General features: G+C 32.6%; 1 protein-coding gene across 1 annotated transcript in view; it reads left to right on the top strand.

Moving 5' to 3' along the window:
• The window catches only part of LOC107588230 (N-chimaerin), a 22,267-nt gene extending 5,061 nt beyond the window's left edge, over nt 1–17,206 (top strand). Inside the window, exons 3-7 of the mRNA XM_016276260.1 lie at nt 3,125–3,298; nt 3,873–3,950; nt 5,536–5,673; nt 6,665–6,770; nt 16,902–17,206. Coding sequence (XP_016131746.1) covers nt 3,125–3,298; nt 3,873–3,950; nt 5,536–5,673; nt 6,665–6,770; nt 16,902–17,073 — 668 coding nt within the window. The 3' untranslated portion in view covers nt 17,074–17,206. The remainder of the gene's footprint in view (nt 1–3,124; nt 3,299–3,872; nt 3,951–5,535; nt 5,674–6,664; nt 6,771–16,901) is intronic.
• Nucleotides 17,207–17,212: the final 6 nt, after the last annotated feature.

Here is a 17,212-nt window from a genome sequence, read left to right on the forward strand (position 1 = left end):
TCTCTCTCTCTCTCTCTCTCTCTCTCTCTCTCTCTCTCTCTCTCTCATTCTGTGATGCCAGCAGAATCTAGGGCAGTGAAATCTCATTTGATGTAGAGATTTGCATTCAGCGTTGTGATCTGACATGCTTTCTTCTTTCTATTTCTTTAAGTCTGTGAGAGTGAGACTCCGAGCTATTGTTTTGGGTGTGTGCCAGCGTGCCAGCCCCAGTGCCCGGGCATGTTGTACCACATTGCCTCATGAGAGGATGAAGCGCCCCCCTCCCCCTCAGCCCAGTCCATCATGGCAGAGACTGAAAACAAAGCTGGCATGCCTTTATAATGAGAAGAGGGGCTGAGAGCTCGCAACCAGCTCCACTTCACACACACACACACACACACAAACACATTAAAATTCAGGGCTCGTAGCAGCACTGGGTCACACAGTGAGTGTGAGAGGGAATTTCAGGATACAGGAACAGCATTGGCTCAAAACATTCTCACGTGGAAGACGACGTCTGAATTTCACCCAAGATGTTTGCTTCTATAATGCTTTTGGGTAACACTTTAATTGAAGCCTGTATTAAAATCAAAATCTGTAATAGTAAACCAGTGATAATAACACTGGCATTTACTATCTTTAAAAATGCATTAAATATATCAAATGCATTGTCATTTTATATACTGACTTCAAATACACATCGTTTTTCATCTAATAGCGCTTATAAAAACCAATCGAATGACTATTTTAGCTCTCCTAAAGGCTTAAACTACACACAAACATGCGCTCATTCTCAAGCAGAGATGTGTTTGTTGTATGAATGCGTGTCCTGATATATATCTGGTTCACATGTGGGCCAGGGGTCACCTCTACGCCACTTTGCTGAACAAGGGCTCGGCAGACCTGAGCGAACAGACTGAATGCATTAGAGATGTGCATTCTCTATTAGCGCCTGTCTCCTCCGCTTATCATAAACCTCACTCTTCTTTTTCAAAAATAATTACCGTTCTGCGTGGCTGAAGTCTCAAGACGACAGAGTCGCTCAAGGGGCTTTTTTTTCATCACACTCCGCAGAATCTTTACAATAAGTGTCAGCGAATAATTCAGTATTTGTGTTCAGTGGTTTAGATTAGACTTCATTCTAATTCCAGGAATTGCCTCTTATTGTTTTGAGGTAAAAGAAAAAAATTGGAAATCAGCCGCCAGCTACAGATTAAAATATGGGGTCAAAGATGTAACATTCATTTTTTTTAATGAATGTTACTTCATCTTCATCTAACTTCATCTTAAGCTCTTAAATGACAATGACATAAAAAAAAATCACGTAAATATAAAAGTGTCGTATTCAACATAAAAACGCCATATTCATGATTTACAAATGTCATGTTTATGAATAATGCTTTTTGCAGCACCTTGACAAAATATTTTTGTAAATCTTTTTTTTTTTATTTTTGTTTTTTTATATTAAGATGTGTACAGAAAGATTCAAGGAAGGTGTAACTTGCTGTTTATATTGTCAAAGGAACGTGTCTAAGAACGTGGCACATGCATTTTAAGATCGATTTTTGATTTTCATCATCCTTAATTGTAATTGATCTTTAGTAGACAATGAAGTGATTGAGAATGACAGTCTTATGGGTTTAAATCTTGCAGGCAGGCAGAGAGCAGAGCGTTTGGCCCATTTATTGCAGGAAATGAGGTCTGCTGAAGCCCGCAGGACTGACAATCCCTGCCCACTCCAGCATTACGTCTGAGTACAGATCTGAAGAGCAGTAGAGCTCCATATCTCTCTCTCTTTCCTCCGGGTCACTTTGTTTTTAGCGTAGCTCACTGAGTGTCCCAAACATCTGCCCTGAGCTCGCAGTCTGCTTTTTGTCTGTATTTTTCTGCATTCTTGGTGGTCTTTTTTTCTGTGTTCTGTCTCTGCTACTTGCTTTGAAGCAGCTGGCCCATTTAGGAGGCCGCATTATATATTAATCAGCTGATTTGCCTAAATTTGCATCTGCTGTGTGAGCTCTTGTGTGTGTGTCTGGCCTGGTTGCATGGGTGCAGTTGGGGGTTGGTTTGTTTTTGCTGGTTAATGAACTAATTTAAAGCTAATTTATATATATATATATATATATGTGTGTGTGTGTGTGTGTGTGTGTGTGTGTGTGTGTGTGTGTGTTTTTTGTGTGTGTGTGCCATTAAAGCTATTGTTGATTTCCTGGTAGAATGTGAAACACTATCAAAATATCGCCCTGTCCAACATAACAGCACTGTCTCAACCAATAGCACGAGTCTGGGGCGAGACTATCTGTTTGTCCCACAAATGGAAGACAGAGAATGTTTGAGAAAACAGATTTTTATTTTTTTTTGGGGGGGGGAGTTTACATATTCTGCCTGTCTTTGATGGATTCAGGTTTTGAGTTGACTTATTTTTACAGGAAAACAACTACGTTACTACGTTTCCTAAAACAGTTTTTATTTATTTATTTCAAGAGAAAATATATATTTGGTGAAGTGTTTTATAACTAAACGAATAGTTCCACCAAAAAAAAAATGCAATTCTGTCATAATTTTCTCACTTTCATGACGTTTCAAACCTGTATAACTTACTTTCTTCTGCTGAACGTAAAATGTTATTTTGAAGAATGTTGGTAACTAAACAGTTTTGGTTCCTATTGATTTCAATTGTGTAGACAAAAACCCAGTGTATGTCAATGGTCACCAAAACGGTTTGGTTTCCCAAATTCTTCAAAATATTTTATTTTATGTTCCACACAACGAAAGTCATACAGGTTTACAACGACGTGAGATAAATGATGACACAATTTTTACTTTTGGCTTACAGTAACCATCCCTTTAATTAACTACTGTTTATTTCATTTTTTTTTTATTCATACTCCAGGTTCTCAGAGATTTATTTTCGAGGGTTATGAAGCTATTAGGTGCCTAAAAATTGCTCATGCATATTTTATAAGGCTCCATTTGTATTCCTGGCATGTTCTGTCATCGCCAAGGTGACACTATTGAAATACCCATCAGCCAATCAGAGGCGCCGACAACACTGATCAGAGAAGACTAGAGAGGGGTTGTTTGCTGAGCTGTACTGTATTTGATTTTATTGTGTGTGTGTGTGTGTGTGTGTGTGTGTGTTTCTCAGATTGTGGGTTGAATGTCCATAAGCAGTGCTCGAAGATGGTGCCCAACGACTGCAAGCCGGACCTGAAGCATGTGAAGAAGGTTTACAGCTGTGATCTCACCACACTGGTCAAGGCTCATAACGCTACACGACCCATGGTGGTGGACATGTGCATACGAGAGATCGAAGCACGAGGTGACTGAATCACTGACTCTGATTTACACTCAACAGTGATGCAGAGATAGAAATCGTCTTGGCAGTACCGAGAACCAATAAGTGTTTTATGTTGTGTACATTTTTGTTTTGTTTTACACGGTCAGTGATATATTGTGCTTCTCTTGTAAAAACAGCTTGCTAATACTGATAGCCATTGTTGTGGCCAGTGGCTTATATTATGCTATAAATATTTTATGTTGAGTTTTGTTTGTAGTTTTTTGTTATGTTGTGTTTTGTTTCGTTTGTTTTTATTGTTCTTTATTATTCTCAACATGGTCAATGATATATAGTGATTTTTCTAATAAACAAAAAAACAATTGCTAATACTGATAGCCAATATTATGACTAGTGGATTTTGTTTTGTTTTTTGTTCAGCCTATTTTTTCATTATTATTTTTTTGTTTGTTTGTTATTTTTTCATGTTTTTGTTTTCACAAGATTTTCTAATAAACAAAAACTGCTTGCTAAAACTGTTCAGAAGTCTTGACAGTGCTACACATATTACCTTAGCTTTTATTGGAGACAGCAAAGCTTGAACTGTCTTGTCTCTCAGGTTTGAAGTCGGAGGGTCTCTATCGAATCTCTGGGTTCAGCGACTTAATTGAAGATGTGAAGTTAGCGTTTGACAGAGGTGAGTGGCGTTTGTCTGATTGTGTACCGTACTGATCCGTCACAACCCCCACATTCCTACACACACACCTACACGCGTATCTGTGTGTGTAATCCTGATAAATTGCATACACATGCTCACTGCTGCTTTTTTAGGTCACTCTTTGTCATGCGTATAGAGCTGTGGGTTTATGTAATGTAAAGTGGCACATTTGTAGGAGGATTTTCGTCCATCTGTTGGTATTCATATGCATTACTGTTTCATAATGACTCTCAGATGACATGAGGACAGTATCAGAGAAAGTGAGAGGGGATATGAACAAGCTAGAGAGAAAGAAATCATGTGATCTCTACAGGTTTCTACTGAACGCTGTGACGGCTGTGCAGCTGCAGCATTATTTCAGCTCAGTACAAGTAGAGTTCTGAGAAAGACTGCAAAATATCCACGACTCTAAGAAATGTGAATTTAAAATTTTACTATTCACTATTTTTACTTTTATTGATTTTTTTTTCTTTTTGTTAATTGAAATAAAGCTCAGATAAAATGAAATATAAACATTAAATGAAAAACTTTAAAATATTAATTTAAGTTGAAGTACAAAAATTACTAAAACATTTTTTAAATCATTAAATAATAAAAGTAACAAAATCACTAAAACTTAATCTTGAAATGAAATGAAAATATACAAATAAAATGTAAAAAAAAAAAATAATAATAAAAGACAGTTCAAAATATTAATAAATACTATAATAGTAAACACTACCAGTCAAAATTTGGAATAATTCTGATTTTTTATGTTTTTAAAAGAAGTATCTTATGCTCACCAATGCTGCATTTATTTGATCGAAATACAGTAAAAACAGTAATATGGTGAAATTTTATCACAATTAGTTTTCCAGTTTAATAATATTAATAATAAAATGTAATTTATTCCTTTGATGGAAAAGATGAATTCCAGCAGGACCGTTTCCACAAAAATATTAAGCAGCACCAACTGTTTTTAACAATGATAACAATAAGAAATATCTCTTGAGCAGCAAATCAGCATATTAGAATGATTTCTGAAGGGTCATGTGACAAAAGATAAAAGATGCTAGAGTAAAGAGTAAAGATTTAAAGAATTCAACTTTACATCACAGGAATAAATTGTATTTTCAAATATTTTAAAATGGAAAAAAAAACTATTAAATTGTAATAATATTTCATGGTTTTGCTATATTTATGTTTGTTCAAATAAATGCAGCCTTGGTGGGCATAAAATATTTCTTTCAGAGAAATTTTAATGACTTCAAATGTTTGGCCGGTAGTGTTTAAATGATACTGAAATAACACTGAAACCTGGAGTACAGAAGCAGTTATATGGCATAACAGCACTAAACACCTGCACCACGGCAGCATCGCAGTACAGAAGTATTCTCACAAGCTCAGAAAAAGATCAAGTTAGCTAAATGTCTCCATGTTCAGTCCCCAGAGCAAACAAGAGCGCTGTCAATGCAGATAAGTGCAGTTCCCACTGCATTGCTTCCAGCAGCAGAGGACTGACTCTCCCTGGAGCCGAGCGTGAAATGTGTCTTTGATCTGAGTGTTTGTGTGTGAATGTGTTCAGATGGAGAGAAAGCAGACATCTCCGTAAACGTCTATGAAGACATCAACGTCCTCACAGGTGCTCTTAAACTCTACTTCAGGGACCTGCCGATCCCCGTCATCACGTACGACGCATATCCGCGCTTCATCGAGGCTGCCAGTGAGTCTATGTTTCTCTAGCAGTCAATGTGCCTGACACTCAATTCTGGCTCTTTCCCCATATTTCACCTCCGTTTATTGAATAGAAAAGCTGGATTCATCAAAAGCACGAGATATATGCAATGCTGTGCATTAATGTTTATTCTTTGAAAATAATCACATCAGGGTTTTAGACTTCAAAATTGTCCAACATTTTGGTATGTGGATAGAGAAAGCTGCAGACCTCAAATGTAATAAACAGAAAATAGAGCACCTCATATGTGACCCTGGACCACAAAACCAGTCATAAGTGTCAATTTCTCGAAATTGAGATTTATACATCATCTGAAAGCTGAATAAATCAAGTGTAAGCGTTAGTTCTGGCAGGTCACGTTAGTCAAGCTCGCATCAGCTGACTCTTAGCTGATCCCCATCAACCTATAGGAATACGACACCTATCTAAGCATTCATATATAAGGTCCCTCAGTATTATCAGCAGTTTTCGCATTGCTCAATAGCTAATTATCCTCCTCCATCCCCAGCTCCTCCTCTGTCAGTCAGGATTCAGCCTTCTGATTCTCTTTTGAATCAGACTAATTCTAAATGTGTACATTACATTTTTTTTACTTTTATCATATCTGCAATACATTTATGTTGGTTCTGTTATGTTTACAAAACCGTTTCTGTTTCAAAAATTAAGTTTTGTTATATTTACGGCAGGAAATTTACAAAATATCTTCATGGAACATGATCTTTACTTAATATTCTAATGATTTTTGGTATAAAAGAAAAATCGTTAATTTTGACCCATACAATGTATTTTTGGCTATTGCTACAAATATACCCCAGCGACTTATGACTGGTTTTGTGCTCCAGGGTCACATATGATATTCAATTTGATGTGTTTGCTGTGTTTTGAAACAGAGCCTACAGATCAGTTTGACAATCATACTGCAGATGTGTTGAGACAGATGAGTTTTTGATCTGTTTGTTTGTTTGTTTGTTTGTGTCAGAGCTGACAGACCCAGATCAGCGTTTGGAAGCTCTGCATGAAGCTCTGAAGCAGCTGCCTCCTGCTCACTGCGAGACACTGCGATATCTCATGGCACATTTAAAGAGGTGAGAAACGGATGGATATCAGACCTCCTTCAAGAAAATCTAAGTGAAAATCTGTCATTCAGTCATCTGAGATTCTTTTTTCCTTTGAACACAAACGTTTTCTTTTCTTAAAAAAACATTTTATGGTAGTTCAAGCTGTCGGTCATTTAACGTTTCTGTTGTAAAACAGTTGACTAATATTAAATGAGTGGCTACATCTTCCCTCGATCCCTTTCATCGTTAAGGCCTGTTCACACCAAGCACGATAACTATAAAGATAACGATAAAGATATAGTTCTAAAAATCATTCTCAGTATTAAAGAATAGCAGAGTCCACAACTATAACGATACAGAGGAACGATATCGTTGTGATCACTTTCAAAATGATTTTTTTTCCAGCTGATGAACGATAAAACACTGACAGCCAATCAGAATCCATCCTGCTGTAACGAGCTCAAGAACTTAAAGCGGCAGACGCATATGTGCTTAGAATGAACAGACGATATCGTTCGCTAGTGTGGACGCTAATATCGTTATCGTTATAGTTATCTTTGCGGCAGACACATGTGCGCTTAGAATGAACAGACGGTATCGTTCGCTGGTGTGGATGCTAATCATCACGTACGACGCATATCCGCGCTTCATCGAGGCTGCCAGTGAGTCTATGTTTCTCTAGCAGTCAATGTGCCTGACACTCAATTCTGGCTCTTTCCCCATATTTCACCTCCGTTTATTGAATAGAAAAGCTGGATTCATCAAAAGCACGAGATATATGCAATGCTGTGCATTAATGTTTATTCTTTGAAAATAATCACATCAGGGTTTTAGACTTCAAAATTGTCCAACATTTTGGTATGGGGATAGAGAAAGCTGCAGACCTCAAATGTAATAAACAGAAAATAGAGCACCTCATATGTGACCCTGGACCACAAAACCAGTCATAAGTGTCAATTTCTCGAAATTGAGATTTATACATCATCTGAAAGCTGAATAAATCAAGTGTAAGCGTTAGTTCTGGCAGGTCACGTTAGTCAAGCTCGCATCAGCTGACTCTTAGCTGATCCCCATCAACCTATAGGAATACGACACCTATCTAAGCATTCATATATAAGGTCCCTCAGTATTATCAGCAGTTTTCGCATTGCTCAATAGCTAATTATCCTCCTCCATCCCCAGCTCCTCCTCTGTCAGTCAGGATTCAGCCTTCTGATTCTCTTTTGAATCAGACTAATTCTAAATGTGTACATTACATTTTTTTACTTTTATCATATCTGCAATACATTTATGTTGGTTCTGTTATGTTTACAAAACCGTTTCTGTTTCAAAAATTAAGTTTTGTTATATTTACGGCAGGAAATTTACAAAATATCTTCATGGAACATGATCTTTACTTAATATTCTAATGATTTTTGGTATAAAAGAAAAATCGTTAATTTTGACCCATACAATGTATTTTTGGCTATTGCTACAAATATACCCCAGCGACTTATGACTGGTTTTGTGCTCCAGGGTCACATATGATATTCAATTTGATGTGTTTGCTGTGTTTTGAAACAGAGCCTACAGATCAGTTTGACAATCATACTGCAGATGTGTTGAGACAGATGAGTTTTTGATCTGTTTGTTTGTTTGTTTGTTTGTGTCAGAGCTGACAGACCCAGATCAGCGTTTGGAAGCTCTGCATGAAGCTCTGAAGCAGCTGCCTCCTGCTCACTGCGAGACACTGCGATATCTCATGGCACATTTAAAGAGGTGAGAAACGGATGGATATCAGACCTCCTTCAAGAAAATCTAAGTGAAAATCTGTCATTCAGTCATCTGAGATTCTTTTTTCCTTTGAACACAAACGTTTTCTTTTCTTAAAAAAACATTTTATGGTAGTTCAAGCTGTCGGTCATTTAACGTTTCTGTTGTAAAACAGTTGACTAATATTAAATGAGTGGCTACATCTTCCCTCGATCCCTTTCATCGTTAAGGCCTGTTCACACCAAGCACGATAACTATAAAGATAACGATAAAGATATAGTTCTAAAAATCATTCTCAGTATTAAAGAATAGCAGAGTCCACAACTATAACGATACAGAGGAACGATATCGTTGTGATCACTTTCAAAATGATTTTTTTTCCAGCTGATGAACGATAAAACACTGACAGCCAATCAGAATCCATCCTGCTGTAACGAGCTCAAGAACTTAAAGCGGCAGACGCATATGTGCTTAGAATGAACAGACGATATCGTTCGCTAGTGTGGACGCTAATATCGTTATCGTTATAGTTATCTTTGCGGCAGACACATGTGCGCTTAGAATGAACAGACGGTATCGTTCGCTGGTGTGGATGCTAATACCGTTATCTTTATAGTTATCTTTGCGGCAGATGCATGTGCGCTTAGAATGAACAGACGGTATCGTTCGCTGGTGTGGATGCTAATACCGTTATCTTTATAGTTATCTTTGCGGCAGATGCATGTGCGCTTAGAATGAACAGACGGTATCGTTCGCTGGTGTGGATGCTAATACCGTTATCTTTATAGTTATCTTTGCGGCAGATGCATGTGCGCTTAGAATGAACAGACGGTATCGTTCGCTGGTGTGGATGCTAATACCGTTATCTTTATAGTTATCTTTGCGGCAGATGCATGTGCGCTTAGAATGAACAGACGGTATCGTTCGCTGGTGTGGATGCTAATACCGTTATCTTTATAGTTATCTTTGCGGCAGATGCATGTGCGCTTAGAATGAACAGACGGTATCGTTCGCTGGTGTGGATGCTAATACCGTTATCTTTATAGTTATCTTTGCGGCAGATGCATGTGCGCTTAGAATGAACAGACGGTATCGTTCGCTGGTGTGGATGCTAATACCGTTATCTTTATAGTTATCTTTGCGGCAGATGCATGTGCGCTTAGAATGAACAGACGGTATCGTTCGCTGGTGTGGATGCTAATACCGTTATCTTTATAGTTATCTTTGCGGCAGATGCATGTGCGCTTAGAATGAACAGACGGTATCGTTCGCTGGTGTGGATGCTAATACCGTTATCTTTATAGTTATCTTTGCGGCAGATGCATGTGCGCTTAGAATGAACAGACGGTATCGTTCGCTGGTGTGGATGCTAATACCGTTATCTTTATAGTTATCTTTGCGGCAGATGCATGTGCGCTTAGAATGAACAGACGGTATCGTTCGCTGGTGTGGATGCTAATACCGTTATCTTTATAGTTATCTTTGCGGCAGATGCATGTGCGCTTAGAATGAACAGACGGTATCGTTCGCTGGTGTGGATGCTAATACCGTTATCTTTATAGTTATCTTTGCGGCAGATGCATGTGCGCTTAGAATGAACAGACGGTATCGTTCGCTGGTGTGGATGCTAATACCGTTATCTTTATAGTTATCTTTGCGGCAGATGCATGTGCGCTTAGAATGAACAGACGGTATCGTTCGCTGGTGTGGATGCTAATACCGTTATCTTTATAGTTATCTTTGCGGCAGATGCATGTGCGCTTAGAATGAACAGACGGTATCGTTCGCTGGTGTGGATGCTAATACCGTTATCTTTATAGTTATCTTTGCGGCAGATGCATGTGCGCTTAGAATGAACAGACGGTATCGTTCGCTGGTGTGGATGCTAATACCGTTATCTTTATAGTTATCTTTGCGGCAGACGCATGTGCGCTTAGAATGAACAGACGATATAATTCGCTGGTGTGGACGCTAAAATTGTTATCTTTATAGTTATCTTTGCAGCAGACGCATGTGCGCTTAGAATGAACAGACGATATCGTTCGCTGGGGTTGACGCTAATATCGGTATCTTTATAGTTATCTTTGCGGCAGATGCATGTGCGCTTAGAATGAACAGACGATATCGTTCGCTGGGGTTGACGCTAATATCGGTATCTTTATAGTTATCTTTGCGGCAGATGCATGTGCGCTTAGAATGAACAGACGATATCGTTCGCTGGGGTTGACGCTAATATCGGTATCTTTATAGTTATCTTTGCGGCAGATGCATGTGCGCTTAGAATGAACAGACGATATCGTTCGCTGGGGTTGACGCTAATATCGGTATCTTTATAGTTATCTTTGCGGCAGATGCATGTGCGCTTAGAATGAACAGACGATATCGTTCGCTGGGGTTGACGCTAATATCGGTATCTTTATAGTTATCTTTGCGGCAGATGCATGTGCGCTTAGAATGAACAGACGATATCGTTCGCTGGGGTTGACGCTAATATCGGTATCTTTATAGTTATCTTTGCGGCAGATGCATGTGCGCTTAGAATGAACAGACGGTATCGTTCGCTAGTGTGGACGCTAATATCGTTATCTCTATAGTTATCTTTGCGGCTGACGCATGTGTGCTTAGAATGAACAGACGGTATCGTTCGCTGGTGTGGACGCTAAAATCGTTATCTTTATAGTTATCTTTATAGTTATCTTTATAGTTATCTTTATAGTTATCTTTATAGTTATCTTTATAGTTATCTTTATAGTTATCTTTATAGTTATCTTTATAGTTATCTTTATAGTTATCTTTATAGTTATCTTTATAGTTATCTTTATAGTTATCTTTATAGTTATCTTTATAGTTATCTTTATAGTTATCTTTATAGTTATCTTTATAGTTATCTTTATAGTTATCTTTATAGTTATCTTTATAGTTATCTTTATAGTTATCTTTATAGTTATCTTTATAGTTATCTTTATAGTTATCTTTATAGTTATCTTTATAGTTATCTTTATAGTTATCTTTATAGTTATCTTTATAGTTATCTTTATAGTTATCTTTATAGTTATCTTTATAGTTATCTTTATAGTTATCTTTATAGTTATCTTTATAGTTATCTTTATAGTTATCTTTATAGTTATCTTTATAGTTATCTTTATAGTTATCTTTATAGTTATCTTTATAGTTATCTTTATAGTTATCTTTATAGTTATCTTTATAGTTATCTTTATAGTTATCTTTATAGTTATCTTTATAGTTATCTTTATAGTTATCTTTATAGTTATCTTTATAGTTATCTTTATAGTTATCTTTATAGTTATCTTTATAGTTATCTTTATAGTTATCTTTATAGTTATCTTTATAGTTATCTTTATAGTTATCTTTATAGTTATCTTTATAGTTATCTTTATAGTTATCTTTATAGTTATCTTTATAGTTATCTTTATAGTTATCTTTATAGTTATCTTTATAGTTATCTTTATAGTTATCTTTATAGTTATCTTTATAGTTATCTTTATAGTTATCTTTATAGTTATCTTTATAGTTATCTTTATAGTTATCTTTATAGTTATCTTTATAGTTATCTTTATAGTTATCTTTATAGTTATCTTTATAGTTATCTTTATAGTTATCTTTATAGTTATCTTTATAGTTATCTTTATAGTTATCTTTATAGTTATCTTTATAGTTATCTTTATAGTTATCTTTATAGTTATCTTTATAGTTATCTTTATAGTTATCTTTATAGTTATCTTTATAGTTATCTTTATAGTTATCTTTATAGTTATCTTTATAGTTATCTTTATAGTTATCTTTATAGTTATCTTTATAGTTATCTTTATAGTTATCTTTATAGTTATCTTTATAGTTATCTTTATAGTTATCTTTATAGTTATCTTTATAGTTATCTTTATAGTTATCTTTATAGTTATCTTTATAGTTATCTTTATAGTTATCTTTATAGTTATCTTTATAGTTATCTTTATAGTTATCTTTATAGTTATCTTTATAGTTATCTTTATAGTTATCTTTATAGTTATCTTTATAGTTATCTTTATAGTTATCTTTATAGTTATCTTTATAGTTATCTTTATAGTTATCTTTATAGTTATCTTTATAGTTATCTTTATAGTTATCTTTATAGTTATCTTTATAGTTATCTTTATAGTTATCTTTATAGTTATCTTTATAGTTATCTTTATAGTTATCTTTATAGTTATCTTTATAGTTATCTTTATAGTTATCTTTATAGTTATCTTTATAGTTATCTTTATAGTTATCTTTATAGTTATCTTTATAGTTATCTTTATAGTTATCTTTATAGTTATCTTTATAGTTATCTTTATAGTTATCTTTATAGTTATCTTTATAGTTATCTTTATAGTTATCTTTATAGTTATCTTTATAGTTATCTTTATAGTTATCTTTATAGTTATCTTTATAGTTATCTTTATAGTTATCTTTATAGTTATCTTTATAGTTATCTTTATAGTTATCTTTATAGTTATCTTTATAGTTATCTTTATAGTTATCTTTATAGTTATCTTTATAGTTATCTTTATAGTTATCTTTATAGTTATCTTTATAGTTATCTTTATAGTTATCTTTATAGTTATCTTTATAGTTATCTTTATAGTTATCTTTATAGTTATCTTTATAGTTATCTTTATAGTTATCTTTATAGTTATCTTTATAGTTATCTTTATAGTTATCTTTATAGTTATCTTTATAGTTATCTTTATAGTTATCTTTATAGTTATCTTTATAGTTATCTTTATAGTTATCTTTATAGTTATCTTTATAGTTATCTTTATAGTTATCTTTATAGTTATCTTTATAGTTATCTTTATAGTTATCTTTATAGTTATCTTTATAGTTATCTTTATAGTTATCTTTATAGTTATCTTTATAGTTATCTTTATAGTTATCTTTATAGTTATCTTTATAGTTATCTTTATAGTTATCTTTATAGTTATCTTTATAGTTATCTTTATAGTTATCTTTATAGTTATCTTTATAGTTATCTTTATAGTTATCTTTATAGTTATCTTTATAGTTATCTTTATAGTTATCTTTATAGTTATCTTTATAGTTATCTTTATAGTTATCTTTATAGTTATCTTTATAGTTATCTTTATAGTTATCTTTATAGTTATCTTTATAGTTATCTTTATAGTTATCTTTATAGTTATCTTTATAGTTATCTTTATAGTTATCTTTATAGTTATCTTTATAGTTATCTTTATAGTTATCTTTATAGTTATCTTTATAGTTATCTTTATAGTTATCTTTATAGTTATCTTTATAGTTATCTTTATAGTTATCTTTATAGTTATCTTTATAGTTATCTTTATAGTTATCTTTATAGTTATCTTTATAGTTATCTTTATAGTTATCTTTATAGTTATCTTTATAGTTATCTTTATAGTTATCTTTATAGTTATCTTTATAGTTATCTTTATAGTTATCTTTATAGTTATCTTTATAGTTATCTTTATAGTTATCTTTATAGTTATCTTTATAGTTATCTTTATAGTTATCTTTATAGTTATCTTTATAGTTATCTTTATAGTTATCTTTATAGTTATCTTTATAGTTATCTTTATAGTTATCTTTATAGTTATCTTTATAGTTATCTTTATAGTTATCTTTATAGTTATCTTTATAGTTATCTTTATAGTTATCTTTATAGTTATCTTTATAGTTATCTTTATAGTTATCTTTATAGTTATCTTTATAGTTATCTTTATAGTTATCTTTATAGTTATCTTTATAGTTATCTTTATAGTTATCTTTATAGTTATCTTTATAGTTATCTTTATAGTTATCTTTATAGTTATCTTTATAGTTATCTTTATAGTTATCTTTATAGTTATCTTTATAGTTATCTTTATAGTTATCTTTATAGTTATCTTTATAGTTATCTTTATAGTTATCTTTATAGTTATCTTTATAGTTATCTTTATAGTTATCTTTATAGTTATCTTTATAGTTATCTTTATAGTTATCTTTATAGTTATCTTTATAGTTATCTTTATAGTTATCTTTATAGTTATCTTTATAGTTATCTTTATAGTTATCTTTATAGTTATCTTTATAGTTATCTTTATAGTTATCTTTATAGTTATCTTTATAGTTATCTTTATAGTTATCTTTATAGTTATCTTTATAGTTATCTTTATAGTTATCTTTATAGTTATCTTTATAGTTATCTTTATAGTTATCTTTATAGTTATCTTTATAGTTATCTTTATAGTTATCTTTATAGTTATCTTTATAGTTATCTTTATAGTTATCTTTATAGTTATCTTTATAGTTATCTTTATAGTTATCTTTATAGTTATCTTTATAGTTATCTTTATAGTTATCTTTATAGTTATCTTTATAGTTATCTTTATAGTTATCTTTATAGTTATCTTTATAGTTATCTTTATAGTTATCTTTATAGTTATCTTTATAGTTATCTTTATAGTTATCTTTATAGTTATCTTTATAGTTATCTTTATAGTTATCTTTATAGTTATCTTTATAGTTATCTTTATAGTTATCTTTATAGTTATCTTTATAGTTATCTTTATAGTTATCTTTATAGTTATCTTTATAGTTATCTTTATAGTTATCTTTATAGTTATCTTTATAGTTATCTTTATAGTTATCTTTATAGTTATCTTTATAGTTATCTTTATAGTTATCTTTATAGTTATCTTTATAGTTATCTTTATAGTTATCTTTATAGTTATCTTTATAGTTATCTTTATAGTTATCTTTATAGTTATCTTTATAGTTATCTTTATAGTTATCTTTATAGTTATCTTTATAGTTATCTTTATAGTTATCTTTATAGTTATCTTTATAGTTATCTTTATAGTTATCTTTATAGTTATCTTTATAGTTATCTTTATAGTTATCTTTATAGTTATCTTTATAGTTATCTTTATAGTTATCTTTATAGTTATCTTTATAGTTATCTTTATAGTTATCTTTATAGTTATCTTTATAGTTATCTTTATAGTTATCTTTATAGTTATCTTTATAGTTATCTTTATAGTTATCTTTATAGTTATCTTTATAGTTATCTTTATAGTTATCTTTATAGTTATCTTTATAGTTATCTTTATAGTTATCTTTATAGTTATCTTTATAGTTATCTTTATAGTTATCTTTATAGTTATCTTTATAGTTATCTTTATAGTTATCTTTATAGTTATCTTTATAGTTATCTTTATAGTTATCTTTATAGTTATCTTTATAGTTATCTTTATAGTTATCTTTATAGTTATCTTTATAGTTATCTTTATAGTTATCTTTATAGTTATCTTTATAGTTATCTTTATAGTTATCTTTATAGTTATCTTTATAGTTATCTTTATAGTTATCTTTATAGTTATCTTTATAGTTATCTTTATAGTTATCTTTATAGTTATCTTTATAGTTATCTTTATAGTTATCTTTGCGGCAGACGAATGTGCGCTTAGAATGAACAGACGATATCGTTTGCTGATGTGGACGCTAATATCGTTATCTTTATAGTTATCTTTGCGGCAGACGCATGTGCGCTTAGAATGAACAGACGATATCGTTCGCTGGTGTGGACACTAATATCGTTATCTTTATAGTTATTGTTCTTGGTGTGAACAGGGCTTTAAGCTGACGCTTTTGCACTCTGTTTCTGTGAACAGTAAACCCCGCCTACTTTGCTCTGATTGGCCAGCTCAGATATTTTGACTCTGACGAGGGCTGTTAGATTTTTAAACCTACTTGTCATCCTAAAAAAACAGCGCTGAATTATGGAGTGCTGCAGGTAAGTGCAAGAATATCCGATAATGCGGGCGACGGTTTGGTCATTTCTAATTATTGGGAGGGACTTGTCCATCTAAAGCACCGTCATAATACAGGAAGTAAAAGAGACTGTTTGAATTCACGATGAGTTCATCACAAGCAGCTTTTCCATAAGCTGAGGAGGTAAATACTAATATATAGAAGCAGTACAGTGTGATTCACACAAATACAAAACACCATCATGGTAACATACATCACAATAATATAATGCAAAAAAACAACATAAGATGTAACATAAAACCCTATGTACAGAACTAATAAGGCAGGGGGGAAAAAACATCAAATGTAGTGTCACGCAGGGAACTGTGGGAATGTCAGTTTGCATTTTATACTGTAAATTATATGACTGTTTTTTACTTACAAAATATGTACGTATTAGTGTTTTACTATAAACCTTGCACAAATTTCCCATTTAGATCTATTACAGTTTTGTACAATATTCACAAACTTTAATGAACTTGACGTTAACCAATTTTTCTTTTTTTTTTACTATTCCTGTTAAAATTACCATTAAAATTCATTTTCATTTACGTGTGTGTGTGCGTGTGTGTGTGTGTGTGTGTGTGTGTGTGTCTGCAGGGTAACTCAGAACGAGAAGGATAACCTGATGAACGCTGAGAATCTCGGGATTGTCTTCGGGCCGACTTTAATGCGGGCGCCCGATCTGGACGCCATGACGGCTCTGAACGACATCCGCTACCAGAGACAGGTGCTGGAGTTACTCATCAAGAATGAAGACATCCTCTTCTAGCGTCACGCTGACGTGAATGAACCTCTGTGCTGTTTACCGCAGCTTCTGCTCTGACTCGCTCTGGACTTGAATATGAAGGACTCTTGTATGATAGTAAATTTTTGGGAGCAGTACTTACTAACACTTCTCCCTGTATGAT

This window comes from Sinocyclocheilus grahami, unplaced genomic scaffold (assembly GCF_001515645.1).
Source record: "Sinocyclocheilus grahami isolate Dianchi unplaced genomic scaffold, SAMN03320097.WGS_v1.1 scaffold100.1, whole genome shotgun sequence".
Taxonomy (NCBI): domain Eukaryota; kingdom Metazoa; phylum Chordata; class Actinopteri; order Cypriniformes; family Cyprinidae; genus Sinocyclocheilus; species Sinocyclocheilus grahami.